Source organism: Penaeus monodon, chromosome 39 (genome assembly GCF_015228065.2).
Source record: "Penaeus monodon isolate SGIC_2016 chromosome 39, NSTDA_Pmon_1, whole genome shotgun sequence".
NCBI classification, from domain to species: Eukaryota; Metazoa; Arthropoda; class Malacostraca; order Decapoda; family Penaeidae; genus Penaeus; species Penaeus monodon.
In genome coordinates this window covers 24,197,184-24,223,666 of record NC_051424.1, presented here as the reverse complement: position 1 = coordinate 24,223,666, position 26,483 = coordinate 24,197,184, and the positions used below count along the sequence as shown (strand labels likewise).

At 38.6% G+C, this 26,483-nt stretch overlaps 1 protein-coding gene across 1 annotated transcript in view; it reads left to right on the top strand.

Annotated features, from left to right (window-relative positions):
* Positions 1-26,483, top strand: part of LOC119597509 (vacuolar protein sorting-associated protein 13B-like) — a gene marked incomplete at its 3' end in the record, with an annotated part of 26,726 nt that extends 243 nt beyond the window's left edge. Inside the window, 12 exon segments of the mRNA XM_037947087.1 lie at positions 193-355; positions 533-718; positions 996-1,248; positions 1,533-1,708; positions 20,958-21,154; positions 21,334-21,474; positions 21,699-23,584; positions 23,747-24,253; positions 24,376-24,513; positions 25,007-25,156; positions 25,269-26,094; positions 26,292-26,483. Of these exon segments, the coding sequence (XP_037803015.1) occupies positions 193-355; positions 533-718; positions 996-1,248; positions 1,533-1,708; positions 20,958-21,154; positions 21,334-21,474; positions 21,699-23,584; positions 23,747-24,253; positions 24,376-24,513; positions 25,007-25,156; positions 25,269-26,094; positions 26,292-26,483 (4,815 nt within the window).

The following is a 26,483-nucleotide window of genomic DNA, read 5'->3' as shown; positions in this document are numbered from 1 at the left end:
ATAATGGAAGAAATTTATAACTTTCAATCCATATTATAAAAGTATAGCTGTATTATATCCTCATCTCTTTATAATGGTAATGTCACTATATCTCTGTGTCAGTTTTGGTTTTATGCTTTTTCGCTATGCATGAGTTAATTATGCTTTAGAGGAACAACAACACAGTATGATATGTCACTCTTCTCCCAATAGGATCCTGGTATGACTTGGTGAGTGTGAAGGGAGGACGACCCAGGAGTTCTTCTGGTGAACGGTTGCGAGTTATGGGGGAGAATCCAGCTCTAGAGTGGAACAATTATGATCCAACACAAGATAACAAAGATACAGACATTATTCTTCATCCATTCATTGCAAGGCAAGCAAATGCCAAAATGTTGTAAAGTAGCTGATATATGATGAATTCTTGTTGCATTAAGATGTCTCCAGTAGTGGAATGTTCTTGCAAAATTTATTCCATGGTTCAGTTTTATTTATGTAAACTAGATTCATCATAAATGCAGACATTTTGAGTAATTTTTCAATTTCTACACAGATTTGACAGCAGAATTATAGCAGCTCCTGCCATTGTTTATCGAGGGGTTGAAGGAGAGGATGGGGTATCGTCCCCTACTCTGGTGGCAGGTCATTCGTTAGAAATAAATGCCACTTCAGATATTGACCTCCATATAAGTCTGCCACAGATCTGTCTCCTTCAGGATATTGTTGAGGATACCACAAGGTGAGTTACACATAAGATCATGCATTTGTGAAATTTCATTTTTTTGTAAGTTTCTTTGATGGTCCCAGAGTATCATATGTATAGGATGATCCAGAAGAGTAAAGGACTTGAAATTAGTAAATGATATTATTAGATGAATATTTTGCTTATGGAGGAAAATTACATTTGCAAACATTAAGTAGTGCTTCCAAATTAACTTTCAAAATAAATGCATAAATGGGCAGTCTAAAGAGGTAATTTATGAAGAACACAAACCTTCATATCATTGCTCTTACAGATTGATAACCCAGATGATAGCAAGTGGCAGGCAAGGCCAAGCTTCACAGATGCCATTAGACATCCAGGACAGTGGAGTGGACTGTGACATATCGTCAGTAGAACTCTCAAAAGGAATGGCTAGCCTAAAGTCCACAGGAAGCAGTGGCTCCTGGTCTTTTGTGCCATTGGAACTACTGGTCACAGGAGGAAAGATTACTGCCAGCATCTTTGACAGAGGGATTCTAGAAGAGGGGCAAAAATTGAGTGTGAAGGTAACATCTAAATAGCTTCACTAATGTGTAGCAACAACCAATTGTATTACTAATGATAAGAATAGCTATATTGATATAAAATTCAATAAGAATTCTTTTTCTCATAGATATGGATAGTGATTGTGAATTTTCACATTCACAGTAAATATGATGCTATAAAAGAAATGATATTGCTAACAATAAGGAAAATTATTTTGATAAGACACTCTTCCTTTTTAGGTAATGGTGTAAGGAAATCCAGGTGACAAGACTTAATGAAATTTATTCACTTTTTCTTTCCTCAGGGTTGGCAGCGGAGTAAGCTGGAGCAAAGAGCCAAGAAGAGGGAGCGTGAGCTAGTGGCTGAGGCTGCATCAACAGAGTCAGAGCCCTCACCCAAGAGGTTACCACAGAACCGCCAGAGAACATTACCTCGGGACACTGGAGTGGAAACGCCATCAGAAAAGGAGGTGGAAGATGGGTGAGTGTTTAACCCATTGCCCACAGGACTGGGCCTTTTCAGATGAGGCCAATGCGTAGCACTTGCCATACCATACCAACAAAGTTATATGATTTTTTTTTTTTTTTTATATCACTTGTATGCAAAAGATCATTTTAATGATTTAATATTCAGAGATGCGTGATATACATTTTAGTTGCTAGATTGAACCTGTAGTAGTCTAATTATGTACATTATTATAAATATGGTCTGTTTCACTCTGTGTACAAGATTGAATTTGGTTTTAATGAAAGATGAAATATTTTTAAAAATCACTCATTTGCATTTTTTTTTTTTTTTTTTTTTTTTTTTTTTTTTTTTTTACAAAATATGAGATTGTATCCAGTACTATACAAGGCTGCTGCCCCCATAGCATCAGTATTTCCTTTATTAGTGTCAAACTTCAAGACACTCACTCTGGCAGAGTGCCAAGAGACAATATGAGTAGTTGACACACAGAGGCAGATCTCATAAACAAGATTGAAAGTTACTTACAGGTTCACATTAGTAGCAAGAAAACATTATGTTTTAGTATGCAGCATCTCCCATGGATGGCAGGCAAATGATTTATGTGCTAAAATTTGCCCTTTATACAAAACATTAGCCAATCATTGCATTATATATCCTGTTCTTCCTCAGGCAGTGCCCTAGGGTATGATATGTGTGGGCATGAGGGTTCCTTATAAAAAAAAACAGCCTAAAATGTAATGCACACATTATCGTAACATGACATGAGTGACCCATTGCCTGGAGCCGTCTAAGTCAAACATGACATGAACAACATGTCACCCAGAGCCACGACCATGTCAGCCATGACATGAATCCCACATCTTCCATAGGATATAAGTTAATGGTAGTATAATTAGTGTACAAATGCAGATGTGTATATGAGGACTTTATTTTGCATGTATTCATATTTTTCATATCAATTGCAGGTATGAGGGTTCAGAGGAAGGATCAATATGTGAGGGGGGAGGAGTGAACCTCACTCAGCCACGCATTCGACCCCTTCTCTATGTGGTGGTTTCCCAGCCTCATGCTTTCTTATCTTGTCAGCCATTAAAACAAAAGCTAGACATATCTTGTTTCAACTTCATACTGCGAAGTGTTCCAAAAGGGTTTTCTGTGAAAGGTAAGAAGATATGTATTAAATTATTGGTTTATTGATTTTATTTTGTAGTTATCATGATATCGCAGGATAATGAGGAAAATTGCAAATTCTGTTTTTATGGTATATAAATGAGCATGATGTGTAGATAGTCATGATTTTGTGACACTAATTTTTATGTTTATTATGCAACTGTTTTACAGCCACAGAAGCCAAACAGCTGCCAAGTGCAGAAGACTATACTACATCATGGCTTGAGACACGGCCAGGAGATCCTCATCTCAAAACTGGCATTCCTCCTGCTCTGTTAGTTATTTCTGCTACAGATTTCCTACACAAGCCTGGTAAGCAAAGAGTTTCTTTGTCTTTGTCTGTGTAATAGGATATTAAGTTTGAGTATATGTGTTTCTCAATATGAAATATCAGCCAGCCATGTTAACTAAACTTTCATATTTGCAGTATTTAATAAAAATCTGTACAAATGGATAAGAAATGTAGATTATCTCAGGATACTAGTATTTACATAAACTTTATAAAAGGAGTTTTTGATCAATGTCAATTATTTCAGCGTGCATAAATATTGAAGTTGGAAGGCCAGTCCGCCTGTACCTAAGTGAGAGTCGTTGGCAGCAAGTGATCCATGTTATGAGCAGCATGTCTAAAGTCACTCCAGTGCTGGGAGTGATCTCCTCACATGACGCAAAGCCAGTTCCAAAGCCAGACGCTCCTTGGACTCCCAAGAGACCTCTTCTCCAGAGATTCTGCGTCAAGCTCTGTCCAACTTTGACAGCATATCCGTGGTGACAAACCAGGTTGTGGTCAACTGTGAAGTGATGAAGCCACACAAAGCTAAGACAGAACTTCACTGTAGCATTTCTGGAATAAAGTTTTCCCCACTTCTACCACCCGCAAAAGAGCATCCCAGCCCCAGGATGCAAGACTGGACATCATCTCAGAAATCACCATCAATGCAGATATCCTAGATTTGCACATGAAATCAATCTATCATTCTCAAAAAATTCAAACTTTCCTTAAGCCATGGACAGTATCTGGGGAACTGAAGCTGCTATGGCTCCAATGGAGTACTCAGCCTTATGTAGAAATAAGAATTGATACAGAAACCATAATGGTGGACTTGGGCCCAGAACATTTATTTTGCTTCATGGACCTATGGCAGCACATATCAACATTCATGAACGTGAAAGTGAAGAAAAAATAGAGGTGAAGCAGGTCAAGCCAGCCAAGAGGAAGAGCATCCACATGACATTCTGTACCAGGATGACTTACGTGCTGGAATTTTCCAGTACGTGAGTCTAGCACTTGAGGATCCAAAGCCTTACCCAAGTTGTGTTTGACAAGATGGCAGGACCATGGTCTGGTGCTACCCAGAACCTCGGACACTGACCAGAGTTGAAAATTTATCCTGTTCCATTTGTTGCTGCATCTGAGTTTAGCACAATGGCAGATGCCCAAGACAAAGATCAAGTCTTGTGTGCCCTTCAGTACTTTGATTCACTACGTGACACTTTCATAACATATCGCCAGTTCCAGTTGTCAGAGTCAAAGTTCTGCCAGCTAGATCTGCCAAGTTTCTATGAAAAACAACATATTGCAGTATCATCTATGTGGAGAGTGTGTATAGATTTCAGGGAAGAAGATAGTGACTCACATGATGGGAAAATTATAGTGTCCCCAGGAGCCTTGGCTGCATGTATGCGGGTAGATTCTATGTTTTCTGTGGACTTATTGCCCAGAACTCAGGCTGTGGTGTCTGTTGGGCAGGCACAGGTAACTCTTTACAATCATCTTGCCCTGACTGGAAATAAACTGCCCAAAGAGCTTAGATTTTTCACTTTAGATAGATTAGCTCCTGAAGAACAGCCCTTCCTTACCTTTACCTTAGAGAATGCATTTATGCGCACATATTCTTGGGCCTCAGCAGCTCATGTACAGGTAGGGGGATCTGTGCGAACTGATGTGCTTAGCTACAGCTTCTTAACCAACAGTTGTCTTCTGGAACCAACATTTATTGAAGCAAGTCTTGTCACCCAAGATGCTGAGGGACCAGATAAACCTAATTGCATTGACTCTATAATCACAGTCAAACCAATGTTCATCCATGTAAACCAGTCCATTATCCACACATTGAATGTCGCCTATGAGAGTTGGCTGCAGGTGTCAGCCACAGTTTCAGATGTAGCATGTGGGCCGAACTTGGCCCTCCTCAAGAAATCCCCTGTGATATTTATGACCAATTATCTTATATGCAATGATACACTGGAGACTATAAGGTTTGGGCAAGTAGGGACAGATGAGAATATACTCCTTGGCTCCAGAGGAATCCACCTTTATTCCTGGAGGAGTCACAAATACCCACCATTACTGCATGTGGGGTGTGGAGGGAGGCAAGTGGGAAAAGGTGTGACCCATTTATGCTGGACACAGAAGGGTATCAGGTAAGTGTACTATTAATTATTAGAAATGGTAAATGTTTATTTTTTTTCCATTAAGAGCTCTAATGGAAGTGATTCTGAACATAAAAGAAATATAACATAGCAGCATTCATGCGAAAATAACAACCTTATTTGGCAATATTAAACAAGTGGCTTTTGTTTCTCAGATACGTACAATTCACCATGAAAAATTATCACATTCACTTCATGGTAGCCCTAGAGAACTTGTCGCCAACCCAGAAGCTTGTCACATTCTCAGGACTGCTTTCCATAGCCAACTGCCTCAATGAACATTTGGAATTCAGAATCATTGAGCCAGGCAAGGAAAAAGATTCACCCAAACATGCAGCGACACACATGCTTCAAAGCAAGTTGTAGCCCCATCTTACATTGGTGAGGCCCATGGAAACGAGTCCGACTGATGGGAAACCAGACTATATGGTCAGGGGAGATTCCTTTGTCATATGAGCGGACAAAGGACTCCCTCCTGGTGAAGATTCCCTTGAAGATGAAGGGAGAGAGCCTCATTTCATGGTGTCGTGTGCTGAGGCAGAGAGTAGGCTCTGTGTGGAGACTCTTGGTGGTATTCAGCCCACAGTACATGGTCAGGTCCCATCTTTCCCCGGCCACTGATTCTCCATGTCAACACTCCAAGCAATCACACTTCACATCAGGTAAAAGATAGGAAATTGGATATCAGCTTCTGTTACCCATAAAATTTATAGCATGATGTGTATTAACATTCTTTTTTTCCAAAGCACTTATCTAAAAGAGAGCATCATTCACTGAATTCCAGGTTGGTGAAGGGGCGTGGAAAAACACATACACTACAGTGCGATGGTGGCATCACACATCAGCTGACATTCCAATTAAACCCAGAGTTAGAGGTTTCAAGTCCACCCATTCCCCTTTCAAGAGCCATGGCTGACCAGGTGGGTGGGGTGCCAGGTGTTTTCTGGACACTGACGTGATATGGTGGCTGAAGGTCCCCTCAAACTAGAACATTTACCTCCAGTTTCTACTTCATTTTACCTGTATTGATGCAGATCATTGCACTTAGTTGCCATGCATCCATGTTTTGGGCTGAAGTACCCAGCATCTCTTCTAATCCCAAGTTTTTCCCCGGAAAAGAATCTGCTACTGCAAATGGAACTTTTTTTCAAACTGAAGAATAAGAATGGCTTGTTTTAAATTTTTTAATTATCTTTTCAAGACTACAACCTAATGATTTACTTTCATGGTGATATCCTATCAAGTTGATAAAGCCTTTTCTTTCACCTCTTATTGATTATTTAAAATTGCAAATCATAGAAAATAGAGAGGAATTGTACCTTGAATTATGTTGATTGATATTTATTATATGAATGCTCTTAATTCTCCCTTTTCATTTTATTTGTACTAATTTCTTTGGTTTATATATATCAGATGCGACTATCCCATTCTCAAGAACCTGTGGACATATCACAGTATCTCAGATTTATTTGATGGCCCAGAAGAACGTTGGCCTTATGTAGATACTTCTAACTTCATGGGGATGTTCTCTTTGCTGATCAGCCTAAAATTGACTTGCAGGTATGCATATTTTCTATTTTTCTTTATCTTTATTTTATAAAAATTAATATTTTTTTAAAGAACCTTTATAATTGGTAATAATCAGTTTTTTTAATATCATGTGCTTTCCACAGGTTGGATTCTCTGGTATTTATTCTCAGTGCAACACTCTCTTGGTGGATATAAGACCTTGGGCTCTCATGATCAACCACTCAGGTATAGAAATTGCTTTGCGTGAACACGAGTCAACAAGCTGCTGGTTTGTGCCCCCTGGTGCTGTATTTGCTCCTCCCAAGCTAGATGGACTTTTTACAATTGGGGTAGTTGATAATGATCAGCAGTACCACACTGTGCCATTGCAGTTGTCCAAGAAGACAGGTGGTACAGCCTAAAATTTTTAAGGAAGGATACCACGTGAAGGTTTTACAAACTTGCGCATCTTGACACAAGATAAAGTATACTTGATCACAGTATTGTCCAGTTATGAGGAGAACATACAGATCTTGCACCTCCTTCCCACTTACTCCATCACCAACAACACCCAAGAGGAATTGACCATCCCTCAATGTATGTCTATGCTGGTGACATCAAGGTGCAGCTCCCAGTGTCTCTGCCAGCCCTGGACTTAGCCTCAAAACCAGCTACGGCTGAGCTGAAAGAAGTCCCCCTCCTAATGTGGCACATTCTCAAGGATCCTGGTGCTTCCAGTTCAGATGAGGAACTTTGCTGCATACAGATAGGTCAGAATGGATATCAGGCACATCCAGTGGTGGTGAGGGATAATCCCCCAGACAGAGAATGACATTCACACTGCCAGATGACCAAGAAGTCCCAATTCTTAATCGGTCCTTCTTGGTGACCTCCCACAAGTATCAAGGACAGACAAAGATGGTGGTCCAAGAAGATCCTTCACCACAAATGATAATACACAACAATACCAAAGCTTTACTTATATTAGGTGAGCAGGATCAAGCTGTATAGTTTTCCTTTGTTTATCCAGAATTGATACATTTGGCTCATATTTATCTATATTATTATCAAATTTATAGCTGTAGTGTTTATAAAAGTTGTATATAATATATGGTTTTGTTAAAATGAATTATATGTCCTTTGTAGCCAATAACATATAGACTGTATTTCTCTCATCCTCACCAGGCCAGAGTTCAACCAAAAGATGGGATCATGGGAAGAGGAATTGGACATGTTTGCAGCAATGCCTTCAGTTCCACCCAACAAAGCCGTCCATTACACTTTCCCTTACATCTCTCAGAGGTTCCCAAACATTGTGTCAAATAATGCTGCATACCCACGCCTTCATTTCTCACAGCCTGATGTTCTCAATAATGGTGAGCTGATATTTAGAGAGATTCTTCCCCCTTTGCTTATATAGAAAAAGGGTCTTTAATACTTCTCTCATTTACCTTACCTAAGGGAATAATTTTTCTTTGTGTTTTCCCAATAATTTCATAAGTTATTATAACCCCCCTCCTTCTATGTTAGTCATGATATTTTATAATTATTAACCCAGACAATAATTTAGTTTGAGTTTTTGTTAAGATTTTGTTTTTGATATTCATGTAATTCCACTGATTATATGGAATGATTTTCTTCTCCTCCTTTTAGCTTGTTGTCATCATCATCATCATCATCATCATTATCATTCTTATTGTTATAATTATTATAATTATTATTATTGTTATTATTATTATTATTAACATTATTATTATTATTATTAACATTTTTATTATTATTATCTTCATCACTTTTTTTTATCATTTCATCATTATAAGAAGTATCACTAATATCTTCCTCATTACTATTTTTGCAGCAGAATCAGAGGAGGTTTTGTGGAGTCAGGGAGTGGACATTCAGCAGCATTATGATCAGTTTGTGAGCATTCCTGGTCATGGAGATGTGAAAGTTCGCATTGAGAAGGTGGGTCACACGGTCCACGTGTTTATCGACCCAGTCAGCAGAGTGGAGGTCTCTGCTAGGGACATCAGGAGTCGCATAGCAGCAGAGCCATCCAAGGGGCGAGTGGCCACTTCCTCAAACAAGGGCAGGGTTGTGAAGGAAAAGGAGGGCCTTGTCTTTGAAGAGGAACATTCCAACCCCCTAGACATCCCTACCACTCCAGACGAGCAACCCCAAAGAGAAATAGGAAACACAGACGAGAAAAAGCCCTCCTCTGAGCCTGTTGTTCCACTCAAAGAAAAGAACAATACAGCAACTATGGTTGTGTATTGCTCCTTCATGTGCACACAAGTGGTACTGGTCCTAAAAGATGATGTCAGTGACCAAGAGAACATCTCAGAGATTATGAGAGTCACATTAGATAACTTTATTTTTAGTTTGAGGCCTAAAATTGACTTATCAGAGAAACTTCGTGCCCTGGACTACTGTGTAAAGGAGCGTGTTGAGCTTATACTATTTGTTGGTGATGCCCAAATTGACAATCAGCTCTTTGTAGTAGGCAAATATGACTTTCCAGTGATACTTATTCGACAGGATCCAGAATCTGCTCCTAGAATCTCACCATTAGACCCCATCGAAAGAGCAATTCAGATTTCTCACAACAATGCACTCTATACCATGTCCCTGGTTCTTGAACGGTCCCCAACAAAAATGTGCATACATTCCGTCCATATGAGGCTAAAGCCTATAACCCTTTATGCTGAAGATGCAGTGTTCTACTCCCTCATGGATATTCTAGCCTCATTTCTTCCTACCTCTAAGCACAAAGTTTCAAATATGATTGCAGAAAAGGAAGAGAATGAAGAGGAGGAACACCTGCCTATTGTCATGAAATTGCCCCAAGAAGTCCTTGTCAAGTCCAATGCCATGACCCACCCCATCCATATGAGTCACCTGATTATTGACCCAATATCCATTTTGTTAAGTGTCCATGCCTCGGTCAAGCTGTACATAGCTCTGGATCAGTCACCACTCAGCTTTGGGGGATTCCAGCGTACGGACATTATGACGACAAGTTACAGCTTGGGTCATAATCTCACTATGCACTTCTTGTCTGGAGCACTCATAAGAGCTGGTTGGGTTGTTGGATCTCTGGACCTGCTGGGAAATCCTGGAGGATTTGCCAGGACTGTTGGATCTGGGATCAAGGACTTTGTGCAACTTCCTTATGAAGGGATCCTACAAGGTCCTTGGGCATTTATAGCTGGTGTAACACATGGCTCTATGTCCTTGGTCAAACACCTTACTGCAGGTTAGTATATTTTCCTCCCATGATTGTTTTAGTCTCTACTCTCAAAGGAAAATGTTTATTATACCATAATTCATGGATTTCATGCTAAAAAAGACTTGAATAGTTTTAATAAGGGCATAAACATGCATCTAATTTACCAATGAACTCTATGGTTTCCCATTTTCTGCTCTAGGAACTGTTGTATCCCTCACAAATCTGGCAAGTTCTGTGGCTCGCAACATGGAGCGATTGTCATTGGACCAAGACCATGCTGCTCGCAGTGAGGCATGGCGACGCTACCAACCATCTGGCCTTGCACATGGGCTGATGCAGGGATTGTCTGCCTTTGGAATATCTTTACTGGGTAAGACAGTCATGGTTAACACGTTTCAATTTTTTGGTCTTTAGTTTTGTATTGAGGGTAGATTACTTCAAGCTTAGCATTGGCAAAAGTAATTTGACATGTCATGACATGTTACTTTCTTTATTGAAATGCTATATATGAATTAAAAAACACACAAAAAAATAGTGATATTTTCACCTATATACAATATGAAACCTAGATTGAGCCTCAGGTTTAGTGTCTGTATCAAGCATTTATTTTGCCACAGCTGACCAAGCAGTTCTCATACAAACTAATAATTGCCAGATTCAAATCATGATCCTTACCTATCAAATTTGCTGGATCAGTGAATCTGAAATTAGTGAATTATGTTCTCAACTGTATATTTATGTGTACTTGTATTATATATATATTTTTTTTTCTAGGTGCTATTGGAGGACTAGCACACCAACCCATGCAAGCTCTGATGAATGATGGGCTGACAGCAAAGAGTGTGGTAGGAGGTGTGGGCAAAGGGCTGGTTGGCATTGTCACAAAGCCCATAGGAGGTGCTGCTGACCTTCTGGTTCACACAGGCCAGGGATTACTTCAAGTAAATCTTTATCTTAAATATTCCTTGTGGACATATACTCAGTTGGATAATATTACCAACTTTAGCTGCCTAAGATCATCTAGTAGAGAGTAACGAATTCTCAGTGTTTATTTATTAGGGGTATCATTTTTAAACTTGACTTGTCTCTGCAGGGTGCAGGCTGGCATCGTGAGCAGGTTCCTCGTTTCCCCCCATTAGTGGAGCCACATTGCATGGAGGTCAATGCTCCACTGAAGCTAGTGTGGAAGTTTGTTGCTGCACTTCCCCAGGAGTGTCAGGCTGTGTTGGCAGCTGTTGATGCAACTCATCTGACAGCTGCAGGCACTTACACTCCTGTCACTGTGTTATTGACTCCTCAGGTGTGTTTTGGGTGACTAAAGGTTCATTTCCTTATGGCGCATTGGAGGAAGGTTATGAATTTTTGTCTCATTATATATCTTTATTTTGATTCACCTCCTCAGAGTGTTAATATGATTCTTGATTTAATTCTTGCTAGAGAATGTACCTCTGTCGTACAGTAATCCTTAGAACTCTTTATACAGTATATATATGTATGTATAATTATGTGTGTGTGTGTGTGTGTGTATATATATATATATATATATATATATATATATATAATATATATATATTTTATATATATATATAATATACATATATATATATATTTTATATATATATATAATATATATATATATATATATATATATATATATGTATATATATATATATATATATATATATATTTTTTTATATATACAATATACTATATACACATAATTAAAATATACATATATATATGTATAAAATTCTCAGATTATGATACGAAAGTACATTTTTTTTAAGGAATTAATCACGTCTATTTTCTGGCTTGGGATCAACATGACTTGGACTTCTCACCCATGCTATGGCCATAGAAATGAACCTTGCCCCAAAACACACCGGGGTCAATACAAGTCAGGGGTTGTGCTCATGCCAGATGAGTCTTGCCTCAACCCCTGGCCACGCAGCCCATCCTAATATATAAAACTTCACATATTATAGCATTTATATCAATGTATATAATAAACGATAACTGCTAAGATAATACCTGCAAACAAGTATTAAAAATATACATACTAATTTTAAATAAACACTATAATTCGTTATATCTATAGATGATCTTAGATAAATTTTAATATTATCATGATATATATGTATTAAGAATATTTAAGATAAAGATTTACTTAAGTAATCCTCTTTAACCATAATAGCAGCACCTCCTATTTTATACAATGCCACAGCTTTATATCTATACAACTCTTTGCTATATATATTATATACTTCATGGTTAGTATGCTAAGTATATAATACACTAGAAAAAAAATATATATATAATATAAGTATCATATAAATTTTACAGTTGATAACATAATTATAATTTAGATTCCTGATAGAATATTATAATATAAGGATATATTTAATCTAATATTATTTTTATAATATGCTTGGTTTGTGTAATATATGTTGATATAATATATAATAATATCTAGGTTTATATTGTATATATGAAAATATTCACTATTTTTTTTATGTTGTATTTTATTCATATATGCATTCAATAATGAAATAACATTCATACTGTCAAATTACTTTTATAATGTAAATTGAATAATTACCCTCATATATAAAATAAGACCAAAAAATTAAACGTATACCATACTGTCTTACCCAGTAAAGATATTAAAATACAATCCTTATAGCATATATACAATGGTTATAAGCTCATACATCATCATGCAGCATATATAGTATTGATCCAATATATCCTCATTTTATTAAGATATTCAAATTTTATGAGGATACAACAGTCCTAGATCATAAAATGAAACCATAGATTTATATATAATTAAATATATCATGTTATAATGCCCTTTTTAATACTATTAATCTTTTTTAGCATAATATCCATGAATTATTATAATATACATTTTCTATTAGATTAAGACTAAAACAAATCATAGGAAAATATGCTATACTGATAAGTATTTGACCAGGACATAGAGCCATATAGTATACACCTAGCTATAAATCCAAGACCTTATAATCCCCTTTATAAAATACAATCCTTATCCATATCACATCTTCAAATCTAGGATTTACATGTAAGGATAACAACCTAAATCTTATGAGTCTCCAGACAAGTGTGCATAGTAGATTTTTTTGACCAACTGTAACTATTCTATAAAAATTCAGTAGCTAAATCCCCAAAGCTTTAGTGGTGCGATCCAGAGTGTAACAGCTTGACTGGGGATGACACTTAACAAATGGATTTGGGTCAATCAGGTGACTCTTGGAAGGGTTCATGCATTGACCTTTACAAGGACCTTTGGGGCAATTTTCCCCTGACAATAGGAGTGATTACCTCTTCATTCTTATTTTCTGAATCATATTTGAAAAAAATTTATGCTTAGATTAGGAATAAATAGCTAAGAATATCCATAGATAGATATCTTCAGCAAAAAGATTATAGCTTTAGCTATATACGGAATTATCACATTTTTGTTACCTTCAAAAAATAACATGGTAATATGATATTTTTTGATAAATATAATTATATTTTATATCTAATGGTGATATTCTAGGATCAGATTCTTATCCCTTTCAATAAGTATACTGGAAATCATATTTATACTACAATAGAGCTGATTGTCATTTGGCACACACAACAAATAAATTAACTCACACTCCTTTATCACAGTAGTCCAGGGCCTAAGATTTCTCTGACAAGTCATTTTAGCCTCAACTTAAAAAATAAATTATCTAATGTGACTCCAAAATCTCTGAGATGTCTATGGTCACAGACATTCATCTTTCATGACCAGTAACCCCTTGTACACATGAAAGGAGCAATACACAACCATAGTTGCCTGATTGTTCTTTTCTCCTGAGTGGAACACAGGCTCATGAGGAAGTGCACTCACTGTGTTTCCATTCTCTTTGGGATTGCCCCTCTGGGTGGTAGGGAGCTATGGGGGTTGAATGGGTTCCTCTCAAAGCCAAGGCCTCCTTTTCCTTCAAACAACCCTGCCTGTTTAGGAAGTGCCATCCCCTTGGATGGCACTGCTGCTATGCGCTCCTATTCCTACAGAGACCTCCATCTGGCTGCTGGGTCGATAACCAAAGTGGACCGTGTAGAACCACTTCTAAAATTCTTGAACTTTCACTCTCCATGACCAGGAAGCTCACAAACTGACATAAAGCTGTGAATGTCCACTCACCTGCTCCACAACCTCCTCTGATTCTGCTGCAAAATAGTAATGAGGAGTTTAGTGATATTCTTATAATGATGAAATGATAAAAAAAATGATCTAGATACAATATAATAAAAATTAATAATCATAATAATAATTTACTATAATATCATAAACAATATATTTAATTCAATATTATTTTACATGAGAAATGCTTGATGTGAGATATGATGACACAACTAAAAGAAAAGAAAATCATTCCAGTATAATCAGTGAAAATTACATGGAATATCATAAACAAAACTTAAAAAAACTCAAACTAAATATTGTCTGTCAAATTATAAATTTGCCATGACTAACTTGAGGGGTTATAATAACTTATGAAATTATTGGAAAACCAAAGAAAAATGATTACCTCTTATAAGTAAATGGATATATTAAAGAACCCTTCAGCCTATATAAGCCCAAGGGGAAGATCTCTCTAAATCCTCACCTTATTGAGAACATCAGGCTGTGGAAATGAAATCGTGGTATGCAGCCCTAGACTTGACACAATGTTTGGAACCTCTGAGAGATGAAGGAAAGTGTAGGGCGCTTTGGTAGTAGACTGAGGCATTGCTTCAAACATTCAATCCTCTTCATGATCCCATATTTTGGTTTGAACTCTGCCTGGTGAGGATATGGAGAAATACAGTACCTATATGTATTGACAAAGGACATAGAATGTCATTTTAAACAAAACCAAGATTATACACTTTTATAAACACAAGTCTATAATTTGATCATAATATAGATATCATGGCCCAAATGTATCAATTTCTGGATAACCCAAGGGAAAACTATACCCGCTTGATCCTGCTCCCATATAAGTAAATGCTGTGATTGTCTGTGTATACATTTGTGTTGAAGGATCTTCTTGGAACCCCATCTTTGTGCTGTCCTTGTATACTTGGGGAGGTCACCAGAATGGACTCATTTAAGAAATTGGACTCTCTTGGTCATCTGGCAGTGTTTAATGTCATTTCTCTGCTGGGGGATTATCCCTCCCACCACTGGATTGCCTGATATCCATTCTGACCTATCTGTAAATGACAAAGTTCCTCATCTACTGGGAAACACCAGAACCTTGGAATGTGCACATAAGGAGGGCTTCTTCAGCTCAAGGCTGTAGCTGGTTTTTGAGGCGTAAGCCAGGCTGGCAGGCATGGAGCTGCACTTGTGTCACTGCATAGCTCTTTGAGGGGATGGTCAATCTCTTGGGTGTGTTGGGGATGAGTAACTGGAAGAGGTCAAACTTTGTTCTCCTCAAACTGGACATACTGTGATCAAGTATACTCTAATCTTGTGTCAAAATGGCGCAAGTTTGTAAACATTCCGTGTACCTCCTTAAATTTTAGTGCTGCCACCTGGTTTCTTTGGACAACTGCAATGGCACAGTGTGTACTGCGATCAAATTTTCAACTACCCCAATTTGTAAAAAGTCCTTGCTTGGGGTGAGCAAATACAGCACAGAGGGCACAACCGCATCTTGTTTGACTCTGTTCCGCAAGCATTTCTATACTGAGTGGTTGAATCCCTGAGACCAAGGTCCTTATATCCACCAAGAAGTTTGCACTGAGATAATACCAGAGAATCCAACTGTGGAAAGCAGCATGATATTAAACAATCCTGATTATTACAAATATCAGGTTCTTAAAAAATATTAATTTTTATAAAATAAAGATTAAAGAAAATAGACAAATATCTAACTGCAATTCAATTTGGCTGATCCAAAGAAACATCCCCCATGAAAGTTAGAAGTATTAATATCCACTTCTTTCTGGGATCAAAAAAATTCTGAAGATACTGTAATATGTCACAAGTTCTTGAGAATGGGAATAGTCGCATATGAAAAATATATAAACCAAAGAAATTAGTAAAATAAAAAAAATGAAAAGGAATGAAATTAAAGAAGCATTCCCTATATAATATCAATCAACATATTCAAAAACAATTCCTCACTAAAATTTCGTATGATTTGCAATTTTAAAATAATACATAAGAGGTGAAAGAAAGGCTTTATCAATTATTGGAAACACCCAAAGAAAAATCATTTTAGTTAGTAGTTTGTAAAGATATTTAAGAAAGTAAAGATTCTTATTCTCACCATTTTGAAACACAGTTCCTTTGAGTAGCCAGATTCTTTTCCAGGGAAACTTGGGATTAGAAAGGATGCTGGTACTTCGCCCAAACATGGATGCATGCCCCAAATCTTTGCATGAATCTGGCTCATTACATGTAAAATAAGTCGAATGGATTTAAATTTTCTAGTTTGATAGGACCTTAGCCACCATACACGTCATGCTCAAAAACATCTGGCATCCACCCACTGTCAGCATGGTCTTTGAAAAGGGAATGGTTGGATTGAACCTCTAAGCTTTGGGTTGTATGTGGAATGTCAGTCTGATGTGGGATCCACCATCCACTGTACGTGTCATGTGTTTTCCACGTTCACCAAACCGATTCAGTGAATGATCCTCTCTGTTAGTAAGTGCTTTGGAAAAAAAGAATGTTACACACTCATGCTATAAATTTTTGGACAGAAGCTGTATCCAAGTTCCTATCTGTACTGTGTGAGTGGATTGCTTGGAGTGTGCATGCACATTGGAGGAAGGGGCCTGACCAGTACTGTTGGCTGATCCCCAAAAGTCTCCACACAGAGCCTACTCTTGATGCCCAGCACACGACACCATGAAATGAGGCTCTTCCCTTCATCTTCAAGGAATCTCAAGGAGGGAAATCTTTGTCCCTCATAATGACAAAGGAAACTCCAGCTACATATAGTCTGGTTTTCAAGATGCGACTCGTATTCCATGGTCCTCACCAATGTTAGCTGGGCTACAAACTTTGCTTTGAAGCATGTGTGTCGCTGCATGTTTGGGTGAATCCCTTTAAAATTTCCTTGCCTTGGCTATGGGGCTGAATTACAAGTTCATTGAGGGGGCATGGAAAGCAGTTTTCTGAAATGTGACAAGCTTCTGATGTTGGCGACCAGTTCTTACTACCATAAGTGAATTGTGAAATTTCTGTGGAACTACGTATCTAAACAAAACCCTTTTTAATTTGCCAAAAAATGTTTTATTTTCGCATGAAAAAAGCTGCTATGTTAATGTCTTTTATGTTCAAAAACATCCACTTCCATTAGAGGCTCTTCTGGAAAAAAATAAACATTTACATTTCTAATATTGATAGTACACTTACCTAATACCCTTCTGTTCCAACATAAATGGGTCAGCACCATTTCCATTGCCTCCCTCCAAACACTTCAGTAAAGGTTGGTATTTGTGACTCCTCCAGGAAAAGGTGGATTCCTCTGGAAGCAAAGTATTTTCATTGTCCCCTTGCCCAAAATATATTACAATGTACAAGCATATCAATTATTCTTCATTTTAAATACACAGGGTTTCTTGAGGAGGCCAAGTTCGGCCAGATGCTGATCTGAAACTGTGCTGACACCCGCAGCCCAAACTCTCATAGGCGACATCAATGTGTGGATCAATGTACTGGTTTACATGGATGGAAATGTTTGACTGTGATTATAGGACTCATGCAATTAGGTTTAAAACCCGGCCTCAGCATCCTGGTGACCAACTTCTTCAAAAATGGTTGGTTGAAGACCCCAAATGTGGTTAAGAAGCTGTGCTATGCCATCATCGCACTGATCCCCTACCTGTACATGAGCTCCTGAGCCCAACGAATATGTGGCATAATGCTTCTCTTTTTGGTAAGGTTAAGGAAGTGTGTTCTTCAGGAGCTAATCTATGTAAAGTGAAAAATTCTAACTTTCCCTTTGGGCAGTTTATTTCGAAGTCAGGGCAAGATGTTGTAAACATTACCTGTGGCTGCCACAGACACACAGCCTTTCTGGGAATAAGCCACAGACACATAGAATCTACCCCGCATACATCATCAAGGCCCCCGGGGACACTATTGTCCCTCATTGAGTCACCTATCTTTTCCCTGAATCTATACCATCTCCCAATAGATGGACTGCAATATTTGTTTTTCATGAAGCATTGGCAATCTAGCTGCAACTTTGACTCTGACAACTGGAACTGGCTAATGTTTATGAATGTCCACGTATTGAATCAATGTACTGGAAAGGGCACCAAGATTGATCTTTGTTGGGCATTCTCCTTGTGCTAAACCCTGGAAAAATGGAACAGGATAATGTCACTCTGGTCAGTGTCCGATTCTGGGACACCAACAAAGTCCCTGTCAATCTTGTCCAAACAATTGGTAAGCTTTGTCCTCAAGTGCTAGACTCACGTACTGCAAATCATTCAGTAAGTCACCTGGTAACAAATGTCCATCTGGAATTGCTCTTCCCTTCTTGGCCGGGTTGTGTCACCCTATTATTTCTTCACTTTCACTGTTCATGAATGTTGATATGTGCTCCATAGGTCCATGAGCAAATAATTGTTCTGTCCCAAGTCCAAAACCTTATAGTCTCTGTATTTCAATTGATTATTTCTACATCAAGGTGATATTCTTGGAGCCAAGCACTTCGTTCCGCCAGATACTGTCCCATGGCTTAAGGGAAAGTTTGAAGTTTTGGATAATGGATAGGTATGATTGCATGTGGGAATCTGGATATCTGCATTGAGGTGATTTCTGAATGATGGTCCGTCTAGCATCCTGGGTGGATGCTTCTTTTGGCGGGTGGTAGAACGTGCGCAACTTTATTCCAGAAATGCTACAGTGAAGTTCTGTCTTAGCTTTGTTGTGGCATTCATCATTCACAAGTGTGACCAAACCTGGTTTTCCAGGATATCTGTCAAAGTGGACAGAGCTCTTGAGCAGAATCTCTGGAGAAGAGGTCTCTTGAGTTCCAATGGAGCTGTCCCCTAGGGTTTGGAACTGGCATATGCGTCCCCGTAGAATGATCACTCCCAGCTCCTGGGAATTGAATTTAGCCTCTGCTCATAACTGATCACTTGCTGTCCAACACTCTCACTTAGGTACACGACTGGCTTTCCACTCAATATTTAAACAGCTGGAAATTTGACTTGATCAAAACTGCTTTTATAAAGTTTATGTAATACTAGCACACTGATATATCTACATTTCTTATCCTTTGTACAGATTTTTAATTAAATACTGCAACATGAAAGTAAATTAACTGGCTGGCTGTTATTTCTATTGAGAAACACATATACTCCCAAACTTTAATATCCTATTACACACGACAAAACAAAGCAAACTCTTTGCTTACCAGGTTCTGTAGGAACTTCTTTAGCAGAAATAACCCAACGAGCAGGAAATGCCAGTTTTGAGATGAAGGATCTCCTGGCCGTGTCTCAAACCATGATGTAGTAAAGTCTTCTGCACTTGGCAGCTGTTTGGCTTCTGTGCTGTAAAACAGTTGCTAATAACTAAAATTAGTGTCCAAAATCATGACTATCTACCATCATGCTCATTTATATACATAAAAACAGATTTGCAATTTTCTCATTATCCTGCGATAAAATGATCACTACAAATAAAATCAATAACCAATAATTTAATACATTCTTCTTACCTTTCCAGAAAACCCTTTTGGAACACTTCGCAGTATGAAGTTTAAACAAGATATGTCTAGCTTTTGTTTTAATGGCTGACAAGATAAGAAAGCATGAGGCTGGGAAACCACCACATAGAGAAGGGGTCGAATGCTGGCTGAGTGAGGTTTACTCCTCCCCCCTCCCCAACTGTCTCTTCCTCTGAACCTCATACCTGCAATTGATATGAAAAATATGAATACATGCAAATAAAGTCCTCATATACACATCTGCATTGTACACTAATTATACTACCATTAACTTATATCCTATGGAAGATGTGGGATTCATGTCATGGCGACATGGTCGTGGCTCTGGTGACATGTTGTTCAAAATCATGTTTGACTTAGACGCTCCATGCAATGGGTCACTCATGTCATGTTACGATAATGTGTGCATTAAATTTTAGGCTGTTTTTTTTTTATAAGGAACCCTCATGCCCACACTATCATACCCTAGGGCACTGCGAAAGAACTCAGTTGCTAAGTTTGAAAATTTTAGCAGATAATATAAAGCAGATGATGCTAATGTTTTTGTAAGAGTGCAACATTTTTAGTAATCTTTGCCTCTTCATTTCCTGGTGAGTTGCATTGCTACTAGTTCCAAACCTATAATTTTTCTTTTAGTGTCAAACTTCAAGACACTCACTCTGGCAGAGTGCCAAGAGACAATATGAGTAGTTGACACACAGAGGCAGATCTCATAAACAAGATTGAAAGTTACTTACAGGTTCACATTAGTAGCAAGAAAACATTATGTTTTAGTATGCAGCATCTCCCATGGATGGCAGGCAAATGATTTATGTGCTAAAATTTGCCCTTTATACAAAACATTAGCCAATCATAGCATTATATATCCTGGTCTCCCTCAGGCAGTGCCCTAGGGTATGATATGTGTGGGCATGAGGGTTCCTTATAAAAAAAAACAGCCTAAAATGTAATGCACACATTATCGTAACATGACATGAGTGACCCATTGCCTGGAGCCGTCTAAGTCAAACATGACATGAACAACATGTCACCCAGAGCCACGACCATGTCAGCCATGACATGAATCCCACATCTTCCATAGGATATAAGTTAATGGTAGTATAATTAGTGTACAAATGCAGATGTGTATATGAGGACTTTATTTTGCATGTATTCATATTTTTCATATCAATTGCAGGTATGAGGGTTCAGAGGAAGGATCAGTATGTGAGGGGGGAGGAGTGAACCTCACTCAGCCACGCATTCGACCCCTTCTCTATGTGGTGGTTTCCCAGCCTCATGCTTTCTTATCTTGTCAGCCATTAAAACAAAAGCTAGACATATCTTGTTTCAACTTCATACTGCGAAGTGTTCCAAAAGGGTTTTCTGTGAAAGGTAAGAAGATATGTATTAAATTATTGGTTTATTGATTTTATTTTGTAGTGATCATGATATCGCAGGATAATGAGGAAAATTGCAAATTCTGTTTTTATGGTATATAAATGAGCATGATGTGTAGATAGTCATGATTTTGTGACACTAATTTTTATGTTTATTATGCAACTGTTTTACAGCCACAGAAGCCAAACAGCTGCCAAGTGCAGAAGACTATACTACATCATGGCTTGAGACACGGCCAGGAGATCCTCATCTCAAAACTGGCATTCCTCCTGCTCTGTTAGTTATTTCTGCTACAGATTTCCTACACAAGCCTGGTAAGCAAAGAGTTTCTTTGTCTTTGTCTGTGTAATAGGATATTAAGTTTGAGTATATGTGTTTCTCAATATGAAATATCAGCCAGCCATGTTAACTTAACTTTCATATTTGCAGTATTTAATAAAAATCTGTACAAATGGATAAGAAATGTAGATTATCTCAGGATACTAGTATTTACATAAACTTTATAAAAGGAGTTTTTGATCAATGTCAATTATTTCAGCGTGCATAAATATTGAAGTTGGAAGGCCAGTCCGCCTGTACCTAAGTGAGAGTCGTTGGCAGCAAGTGATCCATGTTATGAGCAGCATGTCTAAAGTCACTCCAGTGCTGGGAGTGATCTCCTCACATGACGCAAAGCCAGTTCCAAAGCCAGACAGCTCCTTGGACTCCCAAGAGACCTCTTCTCCAGAGATTCTGCGTCAAGCTCTGTCCAACTTTGACAGCATATCCGTGGTGACAAACCAGGTTGTGGTCAACTGTGAAGTGATGAAGCCACACAAAGCTAAGACAGAACTTCACTGTAGCATATCTGGAATAAAGTTCCGCACTTCTACCACCCGCAAAAGAGCATCCCAGCCCCAGGATGCAAGACTGGACATCATCTCAGAAATCACCATCAATGCAGATATCCTAGATTTGCACATGAAATCAATCTATCATTCTCAAAAACTTCAAACTTTCCTTAAGCCATGGACAGTATCTGGGGAACTGAAGCTGCTATGGCTCCAATGGAGTACTCAGCCTTATGTAGAAATAAGAATTGATACAGAAACCATAATGGTGGACTTGGGCCCAGAACATTTATTTTGCTTCATGGACCTATGGCAGCACATATCAACATTCATGAACAGTGAAAGTGAAGAAATAATAGAGGTGAAGCAGGTCAAGCCAGCCAAGAAGGAAGAGCATCCACATGACATTCTGTACCAGGATGACTTACGTGCTGGAATTTTCCAGTACGTGAGTCTAGCACTTGAGGATCCAAAGCCTTACCAAGTTGTGTTTGACAAGATGGCAGGGACCATGGTCTGGTGCTACCCAGAACCTCGGACACTGACCAGAGTTGACATTTATCCTGTTCCATTTGTTGCTGCATCTGAGTTTAGCACAATGGCAGATGCCCAAGACAAAGATCAAGTCTTGTGTGCCCTTCAGTACTTTGATTCACTACGTGACACTTTCATAACATATCGCCAGTTCCAGTTGTCAGAGTCAAAGTTCTGCCAGCTAGATCTGCCAAGTTTCTATGAAAAACAACATATTGCAGTATCATCTATGTGGAGAGTGTGTATAGATTTCAGGGAAGAAGATAGTGACTCACATGATGGGAAAATTATAGTGTCCCCAGGAGCCTTGGCTGCATGTATGCGGGTAGATTCTATGTTTTCTGTGGACTTATTGCCCAGAACTCAGGCTGTGGTGTCTGTTGGGCAGGCACAGGTAACTCTTTACAATCATCTTGCCCTGACTGGAAATAAACTGCCCAAAGAGCTTAGATTTTTCACTTTAGATAGATTAGCTCCTGAAGAACAGCCCTTCCTTACTTTTACCTTAGAGAATGCATTTATGCGCACATATTCTTGGGCCTCAGCAGCTCATGTACAGGTAGGGGGATCTGTGCGAACTGATGTGCTTAGCTACAGCTTCTTAACCAACAGTTGTCTTCTGGAACCAACATTTATTGAAGCAAGTCTTGTCACCCAAGATGCTGAGGGACCAGATAAACCTAATTGCATTGACTCTATAATCACAGTCAAACCAATGTTCATCCATGTAAACCAGTCCATTATCCACACATTGAATGTCGCCTATGAGAGTTGGCTGCAGGTGTCAGCCACAGTTTCAGATGTAGCATGTGGGCCGAACTTGGCCCTCCTCAAGAAATCCCCTGTGATATTTATGACCAATTATCTTATATGCAATGATACACTGGAGACTATAAGGTTTGGGCAAGTAGGGACAGATGAGAATATACTCCTTGGCTCCAGAGGAATCCACCTTTATTCCTGGAGGAGTCACAAATACCCACCATTACTGCATGTGTGTGTGGAGGGAGGCAAGTGGAAATGGTGTGACCCATTTATGCTGGACACAGAAGGGTATCAGGTAAGTGTACTATTAATTATTAGAAATGGTAAATGTTTTTTTTTTCCATTAAGAGCTCTAATGGAAGTGATTCTGAACATAAAAGAAATATAACATAGCAGCATTCATGCGAAAATAACAACCTTATTTGGCAATATTAAACAAGTGGCTTTTGTTTCTCAGATACGTACAATTCACCATGAAAATTATCACATTCACTTCATGGTAGCCCTAGAGAACTTGTCGCCAACCCAGAAGCTTGTCACATTCTCAGGACTGCTTTCCATAGCCAACTGCCTCAATGAACATTTGGAATTCAGAATCATTGAGCCAGGCAAGGAAAAAGATTCACCCAAACATGCAGCGACACACATGCTTCAAAGCAAGTTTGTAGCCCCATCTTACATTGGTGAGGCCCATGGAATACGAGTCCGACTGATGGGAAACCAGACTATATGGTCAGGGGAGATTCCTTTGTCATATGAGCGGACAAAGGACTCCCTCCTGGTGAAGATTCCCTTGAAGATGAAGGGAGAGAGCCTCATTTCATGGTGTCGTGTGCTGAGGCAGAGAGTAGGCTCTGTGTGGAGACTCTTGGTGGTATTCAGCCCACAGTACATGGTCAGGTCCCATCTTCCTCGGCCACTGATTCTCCATGTCAACACTCCAAGCAATCACACTTCACATCAGGTAAAAGATAGGAAATTGGATATCAGCTTCTGTTACCCATAAAATTTATAGCATGATGTGTATTAACATTCTTTTTTTCTAAAGCACTTATCTAAAAGAGAGCATCATTCACTGAATTCCAGGTTGTGGTGAAGGGGCGTGGAAAAACACATACACTACAGTGCGATGGTGGCATCACACATCAGCTGACATTCCAATTAAACCCAGAGTTAGAGGTTTCAAGTCCACCCATTCCCCTTTCAAGAGCCATGGCTGACCAGGTGGGTGGAGTGCCTAGATGTTTTCTGGACACTGACGTGATATGGTGGCTGAAGGTCCTCTCAAACTAGAACATTTACCTCCAGTTTCTACTTCATTTTACCTGTATTGATGCAGATCATTGCACTTAGTTGCCATGCATCCATGTTTTGGGCTGAAGTACCAGCATCTCTTCTAATCCCAAGTTTCCCTGGAAAAGAATCTGCTACTGCAAATGGAACTTGTTTTTCAAACTGAAGAATAAGAATGGCTTGTTAATTTCTTAATTATCTTTTACAAGACTACAACCTAAAATGATTTACATTTCATGGTGATGTCCTATCAAGTTGATAAAGCCTTTTCTTTCACCTCTTATTGATTATTTAAAATTGCAAATCATAGAAAATAGAGAGGAATTGTACCTTGAATTATGTTGATTGATATTTATTATATGAATGCTCTTAATTCTCCCTTTTCATTTTATTTGTACTAATTTCTTTGGTTTATATATATCAGATGCGACTATCCCATTCTCAAGAACCTGTGGACATATCACAGTATCTTCAGAATTTATTTGATGGCCCAGAAGAACGTTGGCCTTATGTAGATACTTCTAACTTCATGGGGGATGTTCTCTTTGCTGATCAGCCTAAAATTGACTTGCAGGTATGCATATTTTCTATTTTTCTTTATCTTTATTTTATAAAAATTAATATTTTTTTAAGAACCTTTATAATTGGTAATAATCAGTTTTTTTAATATCATGTGCTTTCCACAGGTTGGATTCTCTGGTATTTATTCTCAGTGCAATACTCTCTTGGTGGATATAAGACCTTGGGCTCTCATGATCAACCACTCAGGTATAGAAATTGCTTTGCGTGAACACGAGTCAACAAGCTGCTGGTTTGTGCCCCCTGGTGCTGTATTTGCTCCTCCCAAGCTAGATGGACTTTTTACAATTGGGGTAGTTGATAATGATCAGCAGTACCACACTGTGCCATTGCAGTTGTCCAAAGAAGACAGGTGGTACAGCCTAAAATTTGAAGGAAGGATACCACGTGAAGGTTTTACAAACTTGCGCATCTTGACACAAGATAAAGTATACTTGATCACAGTATTGTCCAGTTATGAGGAGAACATACAGATCTTGCACCTCCTTCCCACTTACTCCATCACCAACAACACCCAAGAGGAATTGACCATCCGCTCAATGTATGTCTATGCTGGTGACATCAAGGTGCAGCTCCCAGTGTCTCTGCCAGCCCTGGACTTAGCCTCAAAACCAGCTACGGCTGAGCTGAAAGAAGTCCCCCTCCTAATGTGGCACATTCTCAAGGATCCTGGTGCTTCCAGTTCAGATGAGGAACTTTGCTGCATACAGATAGGTCAGAATGGATATCAGGCACATCCAGTGGTGGTGAGGGATAATCCCCCAGACCAGAGAATGACATTCACACTGCCAGATGACCAAGAGAGTCCAATTCTTAATCGGTCCTTCTTGGTGACCTCCCACAAGTATCAAGGACAGACAAAGATGGTGGTCCAAGAAGATCCTTCACCACAAATGATAATACACAACAATACCAAAGCTTTACTTATATTAGGTGAGCAGGATCAAGCTGTATAGTTTTCCTTTGTTTATCCAGAATTGATACATTTGGCTCATATTTATCTATATTATGATCAAATTTATAGCTGTAGTGTTTATAAAAGTTGTATATAATATATGGTTTTGTTAAAATGAATTATATGTCCTTTGTAGCCAATAACATATAGACTGTATTTCTCTCATCCTCACCAGGCCAGAGTTCAACCAAAGAAGATGGGATCATGGAAGAGGAATTGGACATGTTTGCAGCAATGCCGTCAGTTCCACCCAACAAAGCCGTCCATTACACTTTCCCTTACATCTCTCAGAGGTTCCCAAACATTGTGTCAAATAATGCTGCATACCCACGCCTTCATTTCTCACAGCCTGATGTTCTCAATAATG